Here is a 16,958-nt window from a genome sequence, read left to right on the forward strand (position 1 = left end):
AGGATCTTATTTTTTTCTTTCTTTCTTTTTTGTCGTTTTCAGCTGTAAACTTAAGTAAAACATCAGCTTGAAGAGTGATCCTTGCACTAGAGAGTGTTATGCTATTGATCTGTGAAATAATGATTGCTATATGTTGTAGTGTTTGACCAGGACTACAGAGAAGAAGAGGAGAAAGTTCCCTCCCTCTAGAAAGGAGATACAGTCTCTAACAGAGAGGTGAGCTCAAACAGTTGTTGATAAAGAAGTGGACAATGAAGTCGTAAAGTCCACAGTTAGTTACTACCATTGAAATATTTAATCAACAGTCAACACAAGTCTACACAAGGTAGTGCTTGTTTACCAAAGATTGAGGTGATTTTTTTTAATACTTGAAAAATATTCTTTTCAATAGGCGACCAGTTCATGAAAGAGTGTACTTTATGAATGGGGAGCACCGAAGTGTAGAATTTGATTCTGCTTCAACATGTAGTGAGGTAAGTCATCATACATCCTTTTCTACATCTAATCTACATTAGAACATTGATAAAGCAAATACTAAGTGATTAAAATCATTCATCTAGTACATATTTAAAGAAGGACTTGGATCTTATTAGTCACACCTAAAGGCATCTGATTTTAATGTCTGTAGAAATCAGATTTAGAATATTATATGTGTAACTACATTTAATTGGCATTATTTAAATTACATGTTTGAAATCTCCAACAGATCAATTTAACAATTTAAACCCAAAAATGTTGTAATTTTGATAATTTAAGTGTCACACTGTACAATGTTGCAAGACATTGTGATTGAAATCTTGTTTCCATATCTTCAGCTGATAAAAGTAGTCAAAGCCAAAATAGGAATGAGGTCGGATGCTGAGTGCTTCTCACTCTACGAATATGTGGGAGGTTCTGGTGAGTATCAGTTTAACAATTTATTGATTTAGACATTACCTAACACATTGATAGACTATTGTCGGAGAAGTCTGTAAGTTTTATAAACCACAAACCAAAGAGTGGGAACAGATAATATGTAAAGTTCTTCAAATTTCAAAGTGTTGTATTTTTTCTTTATCGCTGTTATTTATGAATTGGATTAAGTATCGTGATAATCTGGGGTTCATACTATATCATTGTAATGTCATATCATCTTATTACCCCTCTTGTTTAATTACCTTGATGTCAATGTACTTGTAGAAAGGAACATGTATCCTGAGGAACGACTTTCTGACATGCTCAGTAAGTGGGAGAGGTTGGCCCACAGCACCAACATCAGAGATTTCCGGATTGTGTTTAAGGTAGGCATTTACAGAGATTTCAAATAGTGTTTAAGGTAGGCACTTACAGCAATTTCAGATATTGTTTAAGGTAGGCACTTACAGAGATTTCAGATAGTGTTTAAGGTAGGCACTTACAGAGATTTCAGATAGTGTTTAAGGTAGGCACTTACAGAGATTTCAATAGTGTTTAAGGTAGGCACTTACAGAGATTTCAGATAGTGTTTAAGGTAGGCACTTACAGAGATTTCAGATAGTGTTTAAGGTAGGCACTTACAGCAATTTCAGATATTGTTTAAGGTAGGCACTTACAGAGATTTCAGATAGTGTTTAAGGTAGGCACTTACAGAGATTTCAGATAGTGTTTAAGGTAGGCACTTACAGAGATTTCAATAGTGTTTAAGGTAGGCACTTACAGAGATTTCAGATAGTGTTTAAGGTTGGCACTTACAGAGATTTCAGATAGTGTTTAAGGTAGGCACTTACAGAGAATTCAGATAGTGTTTAAGGTAGGCACTTACAGAGAATTCAGATAGTGTTTAAGGTAGGCACTTACAGCAATTTCAGATAGTGTTTAAGGTAGGCACTTACAGAGATTTCTGGATAGGGTTTAAGGTAGGCACTTGCAGAGATTTCCAGATTGTGTGTAAGGTAGGCACTAACAGAGATTTCTAATAGGTTTTTAAAGATTTCTTTAAAAAATATTTCCCAGTGGAATCAAATCAAATGTTTTCAAAATATTGATGTTAATGAATAAATTTTCTATGAAATACCTTCAGAATGCACCCTACATCCACCCACTAGATATTGTTTGATCTTTACATAGAGTACAATGTATTGATGTTATGTTGCTTATAGAAACGTCTGTTCATCGACCCATACATCAACCCACTGGATCCTGTTGAGTGTGACCTTGTCTTCCACCAGCTTATAGAGGACATGTTTGAACACAGACTTCCACTCTCCTCTAAAGATGCTGTAAGTTCATGTCTTTCTCCTCACAATGTATTGGGATGATAACATTGAATTATGGTTTCATCAGAATAACATTTAATTTGCAGATTTCTACATCATGTTGCTTTTTCCTATCAAACACCAACAGAGGTCAGGTTAAATTGTTTTCTCAACTAAAATGGCAGATGTTTGAATGCAGTTACAAATTTAAGGTTTAGAAGAATTTTACAATTTGGTGTCATACGGTTTGATTGATATATATATCTTAACTTCTTTAGGTCCAGCTATGTGCCTTAAAGATTCAATCTGAGATGGATGACATGAAATGTGCTGAAATTGACTACAGGTGAGCATCAGAGACAAGAAACCAACATATATATTTATACTATAGTTATCAAACAATTTGGTAGAAATCAAATAGGATGCAAACAGATTTCAAATTCATTCTCCAAAAATATTAGTTATCATATCCTGGTAGTAATCAAATACAATGCTGTTTACCATCAGTTCGGTGATCCGTATCCTACCACGAGACATGCGCACAGAGGTGAAGGTTGAGGACATAGCAGTGGCCCACAAGGCAGTAATGAACATGACACCTGGCCAAGCCATGCTCGCTTTCATTGAGCTGCTCAAGTCCTGGCCACTGTTTGGGGCCACCATCTTCCAAGTATTCGTGAGTATCGGGATCACTTAGTCCTCATCATTTGAATAGACAGAATAGTATGATATAGGAACAGACCTTAGGTTGATATAGTGTTGTAGAGTAATCAATCAAAGTTTTTCAAGTCAATAAATAAATTTTACATGACTGCCTTCTGTCCTGAAGATTGTATCAAAGGTGATGGGGGATATTCATATTGATAAAAAGATTAAAATTTTGACTGATTTCGGTCTTTTTCAGAATTTCACCCCTTTTGACTCTATAAGTATCTGTATTGTGTATATTATATCAGACATTAACTTAAGATATTTATCATGATCAGTAACCAAGTTTTGATACTTACATGAATATTTTATTTTTTTTTGTTTACTAAATGGTTTATCTTATTTTAGCAAAATTACACCTCATCGTTACCCAAGAACATGCTGCTGGCAATCCATCAACGAGGAATCCATATATTAGAGATCATCAGTTTTGTAAGTTGTTCATTCTATATCCTAGATATTATAGGTGCCAAATGATAATTGTTTCAAATGATCACTTCTGATAAGTCATACATGTATTACAACAAATAATGGGTAAGTTTAGCATAACATTATCAAATTTCAAGTTATCCTCATGTTACGATGGAATGCAACACCTTATTTTCAAGCAATATTAAAAGTGGATAATCTTGATTTTTTATTAGACTTGTTCGATTGCCGAGCTAGATTTTATCACATATTTATGATTATAGAAACTTTCCAGTAGATATGGATATTATTGTACAGTTATTGTAAAGTCAAATATTTTAAATGGATACTTCAACAGCCAGAATCAGATTATCATGACTGTTTCGTTTACAGAAACTGATTGCCTCATACGAGTTCTCAGAAGTAGTCCATTCTAGTCCTTCAATGAAGAGCATCATGATCATAGTTGGCCATGTTGCCAAGGGCAACAAATTCATGTTCAGTACAAATCAGGTAAGTTTGTTGTAACTGCCTTCAGTAACACTGGACTTTTCAATGCGCCTATACATGATTAGAAAATAAATGATTTCTACATTTTGATATTGTGACTATTTTTGATAAACTCATGGAATGATAAATAAAAAAAGGTCTTAAAGTAAGACACTTTCTTTCTTTATTTTTTTAGGCGTTTGAAATTGCTCATCTCATTAAGGACTATATTGAGGAACTACAGGCAAGGTTTCTTATCTTACCTCGAAGACAAGAGAACACACTTCATGACATGAATAGGATGTCAGCTGTCTTCTTTGATGACTCACCTACACAGATCATACAAACTCTTGTGTGATGGATCATTTACAAATCATACAAGCTCTTGTTGGATAGAATCATTAACACAGATGATGACAGATCATACAAACTCTTGTATGATAGGATCATTAACACAGATGATGACAGATCATACAAACTCTTGTATGATAGGATCATTAACACAGATGATGACAGATTATACAAGCACTTGTAAGACAGGATCAGTTATACTGATCTTGTATATTGTTTGGAAGGATTTCCTATGTAGATCTTGCAGACTTGTTTACTTGGTGTTTCTAGGATTTACCAACAAAAGTAGGAAGAACTGTATAATATCAAGGATCAATCTCTTTTATGATAGAAAGGGACCTGATACAACATGATAGAATTGTAAAGCAAATGTTGAGCTCATACGCAATGTTTTGTGTGTAAACAAGGCTGTCAGATTCTGTACATATTATCATACAGACTCTTGTGTGATATAAAGAAACATAGGAGAGTTTCATAAGGATTGAAAGAAATCTTGTATGTATGTTTAGACTAAAAGAGGAGGAGAGTAAAATCTCTATTCAGACAGATCATGGGTGATAAAATGTGCAATAGTTAGACTTAATGGCAGAATCTCTGTTTGTGATAGGAAGATCTGGGAAAACGATCTGCTGTTTATCCAGAATGTGTGTGATATAATGTAGATGATTCAAGGAACATTTTCTAAGAGAAGTGTCCTGTAAACTCCTCTGCTGAGAGAAGAACGTGTTTATGGATATACTGGTAGAATGCCCACAGGTGGGCCAGAGTGCTGCGTCTGAAGTTTTGTGATATATGTGGAGCAGGGAACAACGGATATGCAATGACACTGTGTTACTCCTGTCTTATGCAATATGTAAAGGCACGCCCACCTAAAATGTTACCATTTGCCTCCATATAGCGGTTGTAGTGTCCAGTACATAGTCGTATGTGAAATATATATCTGGTGAATCAAGCCTACTGTATTGTAGTGTTAGTACAGAAATAAACTATCCCAAACCTAATGATACAAGTAGCAAAACAATTCAACCCTGCCAAATTTTATTTCAGTAGAAGAATACTTAGGAAATCATATTAAATCTTACTTGCATAGGTCATAATATACAACATGTTGTAATAAGCATAATATCAAAGTTTTACATAAATCTTAAACTATTATTATTATTCAAATGAAAGGAATAGTAGATATGTGCTTAATGTTAATTTTATTTCTCAATTTTCCTAAATACAAGTATAATCAAATTGCTCATATTAAATGTTCTGTCAGTTTACCAGGAGGTGGGATGCTTTAAGATGTACTTCAAAATCAAAATATCAAATCTATTTTATGACTAAATATATGTATTCTTTCACAAATGTGAGAAAAATGGCAGGAGAACAAAATGTAATTCAACAACAAAATGGCAACCTTTATAAACACAGCTGATTTTGACGTCGTGTGGTGCTCTTAGGACCAGTAGGCTCTGTTGCCATTGACCAGGCTAACGTGTCCCGAGATATTTTATGAAACTATTTACTGCATATGTACATTTTATAGTGTAATCTTTTGCCAGTACTTACCTAGTCACTTTTTGTTTTTATAAAATTATCTGTCTTGTCTACAGTTTGATCAGCAATACAATTCATATTTTAGACTTATTTAAAAAGAATTCTTTTGTACAATGTATTCATTTGCTTTGAAATAATTTCTGAATTACTCAACATATGTGTCTTTCATTGTATATTACTAACTTGTTTATCATAATTGTGTGACACTGGAAGTTACCTTTGATAATCAGTGTAAATCAAAGTTATCTCCATTATCAAAATTGCCATATACATATATTGATATCCAGAGGCCACACCAGATGGCGAATAATGTTTGACTAGTCAGCTAAAATCGAGATCAAAAATACGAAATTTCATGTCGTCATTGTTGATCGTACAGTTAAAATTTTCGTGTAGATGTCTCACTTGATTGGTTATAACTGTATACATTGTTTCTTTGCGAATATTTTACTTTTGATAATAATTTCATACTATGTTTTTAATATGTTGTATGAATTTTTCAACATGGTGTGTTGATAGTAATTCTGTATGTTGTGTAGATTATATTTCCAACAAAATACACTGTATTTATCTGATAAAAAGCCTATGCCCAGTATTAAGCCAAGGATCAGAATACGTTTTTTGGGGAATATACTCATCTGAAAAGGGAGAAGCATTTTCTAGGCGGAGAAGAAAATTCTTTGTATTTAATTTTGTTGCAAATTGAAAAAGTGAAATGTGCATAAGTCCAAATATTTCTGTATCAATTGACATAATATCAGTACTTCTAAGTATTTCAAACAAATTTCTCATGAAATACCATTTGTATCGGTCAATTCATATTTTACACAGGAAATCATGTGTTAGGAAGTTGTGTTTCAAAAAGAGGTAAATTTTAAAGTTAGGGATTTTTTTTTGTGAAATATTAGAAGGGACTTTTACCAGTTATCAGAAAAGAAGTTGGCCGCACTTTGTTCCTGGAAATATAACCAACCAAGGCTATTTTTTAGGCTTTGATAAGCCATCCCCTGATTTTTAATTAGAAGATGTATGTTAACTTTTTGTAAGATAAATTTGGTGTGGTCAATACATTACTGTATATGTGTTGATGACTTTTCATGTGTTTCATTGGCTGAGTGACATTCCACCCCCATGTATATGTGAAGGACTGGATGATGTACCATATATAGACAAGATCTGGTCCTCTGGTTCAGGATGTAAATACTGTTTATGTGTGGAAGTTCTTGTATTGAAAGGTAATAAAAGATATCGCAGACAAAGATAATAGAATGTAAGTGAATGTAAGTGTTAAAGTGTTAACTGTATATGGATATCTGCCCATTTTGTCACAGTTTGTATGTGAGTATACATTGAGATTTGTTGAAGCAGTTTCTTAGTGGATGGCTTTCAATATTGGTATATATGGATCTGAGAATTTTTAGATTATTTTCATGCAATTTTTAATTTGCAGAATCATTAATGAATTCTCTATCACAACAATGTACTGTATTCATGAAAATTTCTGTGAGTGATATTTGTACTTTACATATTTGAATAATACAGCAAAATTTAGTTTAGACACAAATTCATTTGTAAGAGCGATGCCAGGTACATTGCTAGGTGTATCAACTAATCTAACTTGTCCAGAATATGACAAAGCTGTTTTAGTCACTGCATTTGGTTAATTATCAGACCAGATTTCATTCTGTTTACAAGACTTGATCATCTGATTGTGCAATGTTGACACTTTAGGTGTCATATGATAATCATTGGAAAGTTGTAATATACATTATGATGTACATTTTGTAATAAGCATAATATCAAAGTTTTGCACGAGTTTTGAAAGGGTTATTATTCAAATGTCAGAAATACTTAATACATATGCTCACAATGTTAGTTTAATTTTCCTATATACAGGTACAAGCCAGATTTCCATGATGAAGTTGTGGAAAATAACACTGCTCAGAAGCTGCAGAAACTACTTGATGCATGTGAATTCTGTTAAAATCTGTTTTAATGTAGATCAAAGCTAACAGATGTAAACTTTTTAACACAATCAGAAACAATATTTGGTTTAGTGATATTTGTTTAGGAGTACCGATATCACAGAATGCTGCTGATTAGTGAACAATCATCTAATTTTATCATTAAGGAATCTATGGAATTTGTTTTGTTTCTTAAGAAATAAAAGTGTGATTGTTCAGTTAATGAGAATGGTCAATCAATGACAAGCAGAGTAGAATTTGATACTTCTGTACATCAGCTATTGTATTTAAATTGAAATGTGCAATAATGTGACTCCTGCATTTCTCAGCTGTAGGTTCATAATTCAAAGCATATATAACTTTGATCAATATACCTATATTTTATATCAAGAGTTATCTCCCTGCACAAAATTTATTCAGCATACTCTTCTTTGATAACACATTTTACGTGAGTTACCTGTTTAAAATTATTTTCTTTTTGTTGATTTCATATAATGATCAATTGATTTTGTTTCGCAGTAAATCAGCTGAAATGCAGTTTTTGTTGAATTCATGAAAACAAGCTCATTTCATTCCCTCTACAAGAAGAACCACACAAGTATTCAGTCCCTAAATTTCGATATTCCTTGTCAGCTGTTGTTTAAGTCTTAGACACTTGATTCTGACTGAGTTATAAATACAAAACCAGTCCATCAGTACCTATTATCATTATTATAAATACAAGAATATAACGTACAGAAAAAAGTGCATTTTTGATTTATTTTTACCTGTACAATATATAATATTTCAAAAACTGTAGTTATAGTGACATATTGATATTGGTTTAATGGAGTACATTTAGATTTAAATTATTACTTAAATGGCATATCTATTTGTTTCAATGGAAGTCGATCAAAAGTAGAAATTACAGCTTAATATATTACCAAGCCAGTCTAAATCAGCATTCAAAAATTATTTTTTAAGTTTCTCACTTTGAAAGAGGATAGATTTGACAAATATATGACAAGTATAAGTTTGGGTGAGGGGGTTCCTAGCACAAGTTACTGAAATAAGATGTGTTAGTTTTACAAGAGATGTACATTGAGGGGTATTAGACACTTAGCCCACTTGATAGCTGTATCTTTACATCTCTTGTCAACCTGATTACCCTTCACATACATCTCTTGTTTAATTGACTTCAGAAGAGAGGTGCATTGATTTGACTTGTATGCTTTAATCTGACAGAGGAGTCACCAGCTATATTTATATAACTGTTTTATATATATATATATATTGTTTACATAACTTATGCATTTAATGAGAGAATGATGTTGAAACTGTATAACTGAGGAAATCTCTGTAAATAAATGTCTATCATTATTACCAATATTATTTGTTGTAGTGCCAAAACTCCTGGGGAGATGACATTCACTAACCATATAGTTGCCTTATTTAATTGATGTTTAGAATGTGGACATTGCTTCAAGATATAAAATATATGTAATCAAATAATTCTGTGTTCTGCGGTTTGTTTTTTACTCAGTTATTGGAAAAAAATATAATACAGCTAGACAAATAATTACTATAAACTTTATTTTTATTAAAACAGTTATACATTAATTTATTCTAATTTATGTTCATGGAAGCATGGAAAGGGTATGTATGGTGACTATGGGGCTAGGTCACCTCCCCATCCAGATTTTCACATTTTCATCTCTTTTGAATTTCCTCAGCCATCTCCTATGCATCAAAACTGAAGTTCTTGGCATCAATGATGTGTCCTGAGCAGAAGAAACAGCTGTATGATGTAGTTTAATTTGGCTCTACTGTATCTAACTTTAAATTTTTATTTAAAGGTGCTACTTCTGTTTCTTTTGTATAATCTTCCAGATTGCATGTGGTACACACTGTTAGTGGACTTTAAGTACCACAGATCTGCAGTAACCTGCATGCCACATACTAATTCATTTAAATAGTGGCACAGTCCAGAATATACACATGTACACAATGCTCTAAAATTATCATCTGCATGAAATTTACTAAATTCATTGACTTATGGGACTGCTGCACCTTCCTATCTAGATTTTGACATCTCTTTTGATCACTTTGGATTTTTAACTTTAGGCCCTTAGCATCACTGATGAGTGCTAGAAGGAAACAGCATTAAGATACAGTTTAATCCACTGTTTGGCCCTACTGCTTCGGACTCTTAATTATCCTCTACAAAACACGTTTGCGGGGATATTAACTTTGGCTCCCTGCTCGTTTGGATCAGAAGGATTATCCAGGCAGTAACTTCAAAAACAGAACTTTCTGTATATATTAGGTTAGTGCTCTAGTTTTTGCCTTTAGCTTATGACATTTTCTTTTTTTTTTTCTGTTACCATGGAAACATAAAACCGCAAAATCAGTGTTAATTTTCCTAGTGCGCTAGTTGTGCCTTTTGCTATTATATTTTTTTCCTGTTACCTTGGAAACATAGTCAAAACACACTAAATTAGTGTTAACTTTTGGGGTACACATTTGAAACCATTCTACTCAACTCCACAAAATTTCAGTATATATTAAGTTAGTGCCCTAGTTAATTTGTTTTTTTCCTTCTACCATGGAAACAGATAATCCTCATCACAAATTTCATTTGTTCTGGACCGTGCCCTGAAACCGTTCCAAGATAATTGCTCAAAGGTTTTTACACTTATTAAGCTACTGGTATCTTTTGTCATGGGGAAGTTCTCTATTTAAATACTTTCTCTATTACCACGAAAAAGATCACATAGCTCAGTTTTTTTCTGACCAGTTCTCTAAAACCATACGAGGTAATTAGCTGGTACTCAAAACTTTGTACAATACTCTAGTAAAAGTTCTCCATTTCAATTAAAAACAACAAATAGAAATTAAACATGTTGTAATATTAACATATATATATATATGATTGGGCATCTCTTCTTTAAACAGCCAAGGGGATAATGTCATGCTTTGCGTTATCTTTGTGTGTATGGTCTTCTTTGCTCGTGCTTGTACATTTTGATGTATGTAAGGCATCAATTAAATCAGGTTTCCATGACTTTAAAACAGAAGTTGACCCATTTTTTTCCCAATAAACTTTTATTGATAAAAAATGAGATAAAATCTCATAACAGTAAAAAGATTAACAGGTTTAATAACAATACTTTGTTCTGCTGTGTCAAACACCACTAAGATATAAATAATGGGTGTGTATATATTCGATGTCTGTCCAACACCAATCATTTGTGTGGTCATTCACCGCTAATGGAGGTTATTGCTCCCTTCCATAATTTTTTTCAATCTTTTCTGTGCAAAGCGTTTGGCTAACCTACAATGATAAAAATCAGTAATGATATCATACATTTGCCTTGTGACAACACACTGTCTGGTTGTGATCATGGCAATTCTATCATTTAAACATTGACTAAACTCCATCACTGTATGGCTGTTAGTCTGTGTCCCCGTAAAACCTCTAACTAATGTCCCCACAAGATCCTCTGATCAGTGTGAATTTATAACCTCTACTGTGTGTCAATATGACTGCGAACCTGTGTCCCTTTAACCTAAGGTCACTTCTGTGTAAGCGAAAAAACAGTTGAACTGGCTAAACCTGCAAGAGAATTGGTTGGTGGAGATTGGAACTGAGGCTGGCCTACAGCTTATTTAGCATATAAAATTTGAGTGGTCCAGCCATACTTGTCCAAAACTACCTTGATAAATATCATTAATTTTCAGAATTTCAGCATAAAGCATGGTTGGTTCACACTCATTTCTGAAAATGTTGCTATTGTTTAAAAGTAAAACCTGATGACCTTTTATTTTTGATGCATTGTTTTATGTTTGACAATAAATTTTTAATCTGTTCCAACATCTGGTACAGGTGCATTAATTACATGTGGTATTAATTTGTGCCACCTGAACTGTTTTAATGGGTTAAGCGTAACAGCCTTATTGTGTTCTTGCCACTAGATACAAGTTCAGATTACTAGAATATACATTTGACTGCAAGCAAATTTTTTATTCTCCCATTTACATCAAAAATCTATATTGATTTCATGTGCTTAAGACTTGATAATCTTCCAAAACCTTACCTGTGAAATATTCCAGGTAGATATTGGTTCATGTAAAGGAAAGATAACTCTGGATTTCCAGTAATCCAAACTTCATCTATGTTATTAGCCATAGCTACTGCCATAAGGTGAGCACATCGAGCTGCTGACATCCGTTTCTCCTCTGGCTTCATTGTCACACCTAATTTCTTCAAAAGAAGATCTAAATTTTTTTCAAATAAAAACTAAAAAAGAATCGAAAAGGAATAGGACCATAGTCTGCAGTAATCAGTTACACATACTTGTACCAGGAAGAGGTTGATAAAGAACATGTTGATATGGGAAACAATTATACCATGAACTACTACACATCAACATGAGAAAAAATTAATGATACTGACTGTATGCATTTGCATTTACACAGAAAAGTATAAGCATCCTAAACCATATTCATAATAATCCTATTTTTTGTAATAAAGTATAGTATGAATTACAATACCGATCAGAAAACTGAAGAGTGAATGTCTGAATCTTTAGATTAAACAGTATTTTACTGTATGAAACAACTTCAACACATTCCTATTTAATCAAATGGTAAAACAATATTTACGCTGATGTTTATTCCTTCTATGAATCTGGACATTCTACTAGACATACCTTATCAGGATCCTCTGTGAAGGCATGAATCAGAGCTTCAGAGAAAACTGGACCAGGACAAGCCATGGTTACATTTATATTATACATCACAGATTCAACACGCAGACTGTCAAACCAACCCTGACAAGTTAAACACAATGTGCTAAAACTGGCTTGTTGCAGTAGTGGAATGGCAACCTATGAGTGTTGTAGCAGTTACAGAATATAGGATCTAGTACCAATATTACAATAGAGATACAAGTATGATATTCTTTTAATCATGTGGAATACAGTTTTATCGACAACAGATTGATGTTGTAGCATTTGTGAAATTTAGTGCTTTGAAACAGGAAAGACAATAACTAAATTACTGTTTTTTGTCCATATTTTCAAATGCATCAATATATTGACTTACAAGTGTATTACATGTATCCTATTCCTGAAAGGAGAAAGACTGATATAGACTTACATGCAGGGCATGTTTAGAGGCACAGTAGGATCCAAGTCCTGGTGCACCTGTCAAATTACAATATTTAGTGTATGGGTTTATCTTACAAATATCTGATAGATACTACATCTAATTATCAGTACAAGTGTCACGTAAAATTCTCGTATTTCTTCCACTTTAAAATCATGATAAAAGTTATTTTTAAAAAACAAAACAAAAGTAAGCAAGTGCTTGCGTAGATGTAAATCCACCCCCACTCTCATCTTTATCTTCTAATCTAAATCTATTGAGAGGTTAATCCAGGAGATATTTTGGATGCCTATGAGATATCTTGTACACAAGCTTTCTATTTCCATATGACCTTTAACCTTTTCCCTTGACTAATGACCACAAAAATTTGCTGAAGTGGAGGCCTTGGTGAGGTGATGCTATGAAGAGAAATTGAGCTAAATCTGTCCATGGATTTATAAGATATCTTGTTATCATGGAAGCACAAGTTGAACACTATATACCTTTCCATAAGTAAGTAGGGACTATACATAACATATAAACAATTAAAAAGGAATTCACTTATGTACGGTTTAAAATCCTATTTTAAATCTTGCATGAGATTTCAAGGTTACATGAATTGTAAACATCACAATAATCACCTACCTACAGGTGCTAACAGTCTTATAACTTACCAAATTTTCCTGCTACGCTGCTTGTGACCACAACCTGTCCAAAATTCTGTTGGATAAAAACTGGAAGGACAGCTTTGGTCAAGGATATTGGACCTAAAGTGTTGACTGCGAGCATTTGTTGGTCCACCTCAAATCTTGTTTTACTAATCACGGCCCTCTGTGAACGACCCGCATTGTTCACCAGACAGTCTATCTGTAGACAGAGTAACAATGACTGTTTCAAAAAGGATCATCTGAAGACTTTATAGTATGTTGTCATTGATCACTAGGGGTAAAAGCAGGTGTTAAAACATCAAAGTGTTAAATTGAAATTCAGTTTGAAACTAAATAGTGAATTGACAGTAGTTATAGTTAAATAAAGAAACTACTTCACTGTGTCCATCAAAATTAAACATCTATCAATAGTTGAACAAAAGGCACTTCATAAAGAGAGAATCATGAAGTGTACCTTTTTAAAGTATTTGAGCACAGTTTCCACCAGACCTTTGTGTGAATCACCTTTTAATGAACTGCTTAAACACAGTCATTAAAAAAAAACAAGTTATGTGTTAAAACTGACAATATCCATGTGTTAAAACGACAAACAAGGTAGTTTCTTGTGTGAATCATATGCTAGTAAATCCAGTGGCAGCACAAGGTAGTTCTCTGGTGTACCATATCCTAGATCTGGAATCAATGAATTATTGTGTTGTAGGTCTGTTTCATGAAAATTACAATCCTAAACTCCAAGAAAAAACCTTTTAATGAACTGATCTTCAGGAGTTTTCTAAACACACAATGGCTCATTAAATTCACTATTAATAAACATACAATTATGTGTTAAAACTGACAAGTTATGTGATAAAACTGACAAATTATGTGTTAAAACTGACAAGTTATGTGGAGTGTTATTTTATCAGTTACTAACAACTGATAAGTATGTCAATCAAAAAGAACACTAAAATTCCTGACCAATTAATTTCTGTTTCAGTGTTTGTAGCTTGTCTTCCCGTCGAGCTGAAAGCACAAGACGACATCCTACAGATGCCAGTTTCACAGCTAGGGCCTCTCCAATTCCACTAGATGCACCAGTCACCCATACCACCTGGTCTCTCAGACAATCTGAAATAATTATGTTGAGTAATGTAAATGTGCATACAAAAGAATATAAAGAAAAACATTGTCATGTGTTTTTTTTCTATTAAATAAGTTTGCTTTTAATCTCATCTTCTATATATAACTTGTAATTCTTCATGTCATCACTGCTTGAATGAAATTGTCAATGACCTTAACACAATTTATCATTTATGTAATTTTGAAGGAAAAAACGGAGACGTTGGATAATTTCACCTTTAGTTGGAGTAGGATATTTTTCCCCAAACAATGGGTTGGGGGTTACTATTCCGCAATAATCAACGTTGAGATGACCAACTGGATATTCTTCACATTTTCTCTAGATCGGACATCTCCAAAATGGTCTGACTACAATGGCAGTTCCTTACAAACTGACGCAAGTGACCAAACAAAGACCAACGACTAACTGCCAAACCCAAACAAGACAACACTGACCATTACCATATATGGCACATTATGAAACGACTGTACACCACATTTACATAACAATACACAAGACGTAAGACGTACATATACAGACAAACAAATGGACGTTTACAAGTCCATGCCCAAAATAACACGTAACGATGAACGCAACAGTTCTAAAATAACATCTTTTATTAAAATGACTAATTTTACACATTGTAACATCTTATAGGTCTACCAGTTTTGTGCACACGGTCATTTGATCAAAACACAACTGTACACAAATTATGACACTAAATACATTGCTGATGCTATTTGCTAACTTCTCCTGTGGATAAATACAACTGTTTTAGGTAACCAGTCCAATATTCCAAAAATATCACACTTCTAAAAGGGACTTATGTTCTGAAATAATGTAGGACCTTCAGTGAACTAATCAACATACTTGCTGACCCTCCCTATTTATGATGGAGACTTCCCATGTTGGACTCTTCATTTTGTGATTTTCAATAAGTGAATTTGCTGAACTATTCTTACAGTCTAAGGTTTAGTGATTTCATCTTAATGAACCACTCAACGATGTCATTTACAGGTGTTATTTCTTTACCGATTTATACACACATTTTATTTATGTTTTTATTTTTTATCACGTAAAATCTCCTCACATTGAAAACTTTTTGAAGTTGGAAATATGAATGAAAATGGAATACATTGATGATCATGAGGATGACTTTAATCAACTTCATCGTGAAATAAAGATTAAATTCACCTGGAGATTTTCCGAGCTTTTCTATCCATGTGAGGGCCAGATCACAGTCTGCTCTCAGTATTGTAATGATCTGTAGTACCAGGAAGAGTATGATACAGACGATCAGGAAATAAAGCCAGTCCATCTGAAACACCACATATATAGTTATATAACTAAACAATAAAGCCCTCTATATATAGTATACCAGACACACAGGTAAACCATCTGTTATCTTCCTGTTACATCATCTTCAGTTCAAGTCAAATACAGCGAATCATAAGGAACATTAAAAATAAGTAATGTCTCAGGAAAGAACCTTGGGGTAGGCGTGAGAGGACTGGGCAAGTGTTCCATCAACAGTTCTTTTGTTCTCATGAAAATTTTGTGCCCAGGTAATAATGTAGGCATTAATACCTAAATGTGAAGGTTTAAACATTAACTCATTGATGGTCCACTTTATCAAAAGCTTTTGAAAAATCTGTAACAGTCATATCACTTTGTTTCCTGTCTGCAAGATTATCATATATATCTGTGGTCAATGTCAAGATTTGAGTCTCACGACCGTCTCTTGATCAGAGTCCAAGTCTGAGTGGGGTAAAGTGGTTGTGACTGTTTACGTGTCATAATCATAATGTTTGATAATATGATGTGTTCGAGTCCCTTGCAGTAGTTTTGTGGGTCCTTTCTGGCACATTTTTGTTTTGTGAAATCAAAGTAATGCTGTTAGATGGAGTGATGCACGCCGTTTTTCAATCTGAAGGGACGTAAACTGTTTGTTGAAATGTGTCGAAAACGTCTGTGATGAAAGAAGATATTTCACAGCGAATTTGTACATATACAGTTTATCAATAACTTTTGACATCTGTGAGCAAAAACTTCAAAAATACAACGTTTAGTTATGTAACACCTACATTAATTAAATGAACATTAATTCAATTATATTATTCAAGCTGTCATTACATACTGTATTTACCATACAGTACAGAGGAACCCCCACTCAGAGGAACGTTTTTCAAAGATGTGATGTAAATCCATGAAGTAATATGCATACTAGAGTGAATTTCTAAAAACATTTATAAATGCAGTTCCTTAGATATGTACACTTAGATATACTGCAGTGTTTTCCCATTCACAACATCGATCTTTTAAAATTCTCTGCTGTTTAACACATTCAAAGGTCGAGGGTTTGTGATTGCGCAATACCGGAAACAAG

At 33.4% G+C, this 16,958-nt stretch overlaps 2 protein-coding genes across 2 annotated transcripts in view; one reads left to right on the plus strand and one right to left on the minus strand.

Annotated features, from left to right (window-relative positions):
- LOC132562239 (myosin-I heavy chain-like) overlaps window positions 1-9,169 on the plus strand; it is a 91,221-nt gene extending 82,052 nt beyond the window's left edge. Inside the window, exons 34-43 of the mRNA XM_060226974.1 lie at window positions 140-216; window positions 392-473; window positions 816-897; window positions 1,180-1,280; window positions 2,118-2,237; window positions 2,492-2,559; window positions 2,721-2,889; window positions 3,270-3,353; window positions 3,723-3,842; window positions 4,015-9,169. Of these exons, the coding sequence (XP_060082957.1) occupies window positions 140-216; window positions 392-473; window positions 816-897; window positions 1,180-1,280; window positions 2,118-2,237; window positions 2,492-2,559; window positions 2,721-2,889; window positions 3,270-3,353; window positions 3,723-3,842; window positions 4,015-4,176 (1,065 nt within the window). The 3' untranslated portion in view covers window positions 4,177-9,169. The remainder of the gene's footprint in view (window positions 1-139; window positions 217-391; window positions 474-815; window positions 898-1,179; window positions 1,281-2,117; window positions 2,238-2,491; window positions 2,560-2,720; window positions 2,890-3,269; window positions 3,354-3,722; window positions 3,843-4,014) is intronic.
- A 1,626-nt stretch (window positions 9,170-10,795) lies between these two features.
- Window positions 10,796-16,907, minus strand: LOC132562266 (dehydrogenase/reductase SDR family member 7-like). Its single transcript, XM_060227006.1, has 10 exons — window positions 16,847-16,907; window positions 15,767-15,890; window positions 14,431-14,580; window positions 14,065-14,145; window positions 13,928-13,977; window positions 13,480-13,672; window positions 12,818-12,864; window positions 12,370-12,489; window positions 11,755-11,921; window positions 10,796-10,991 (listed from the first exon to the last, which is right to left on the minus strand). Exons 2-10 carry the CDS (start codon window positions 15,888-15,890, stop codon window positions 10,925-10,927), a joined length of 999 nt encoding a protein of 332 aa, XP_060082989.1. The 5' UTR covers window positions 16,847-16,907; the 3' UTR covers window positions 10,796-10,924.
- Between the last annotated feature and the right edge of the window lie 51 nt (window positions 16,908-16,958).

The sequence above is a fragment of the Ylistrum balloti genome, unplaced genomic scaffold (genome assembly GCF_031769215.1).
Source record: "Ylistrum balloti isolate Yb309-2 unplaced genomic scaffold, AGI_CSIRO_Ybal_v1 Utg371384, whole genome shotgun sequence".
Classification (NCBI taxonomy): Eukaryota; Metazoa; Mollusca; class Bivalvia; order Pectinida; family Pectinidae; genus Ylistrum; species Ylistrum balloti.

What these genes read in the sequence shown, in the direction of transcription:
- LOC132562266 (XM_060227006.1), bottom strand. Translation starts at nt 15,890, where the DNA reads ATGGACTGGCTTTATTTCCTGATCGTCTGTATCATACTCTTCCTGGTA. An exon ending in ACTGAAACAGAAATTAATTG is followed by an intron (nt 14,146 to 14,430) that starts GTCAGGAATTTT and finishes CATTGATTCCAG; the next exon opens with ATCTAGGATATGGTACACCA. An exon ending in CTACCTGGAATATTTCACAG is followed by an intron (nt 10,992 to 11,754) that starts GTAAGGTTTTGG and finishes TTATCATTGTAG; the next exon opens with GTTAGCCAAACGCTTTGCAC.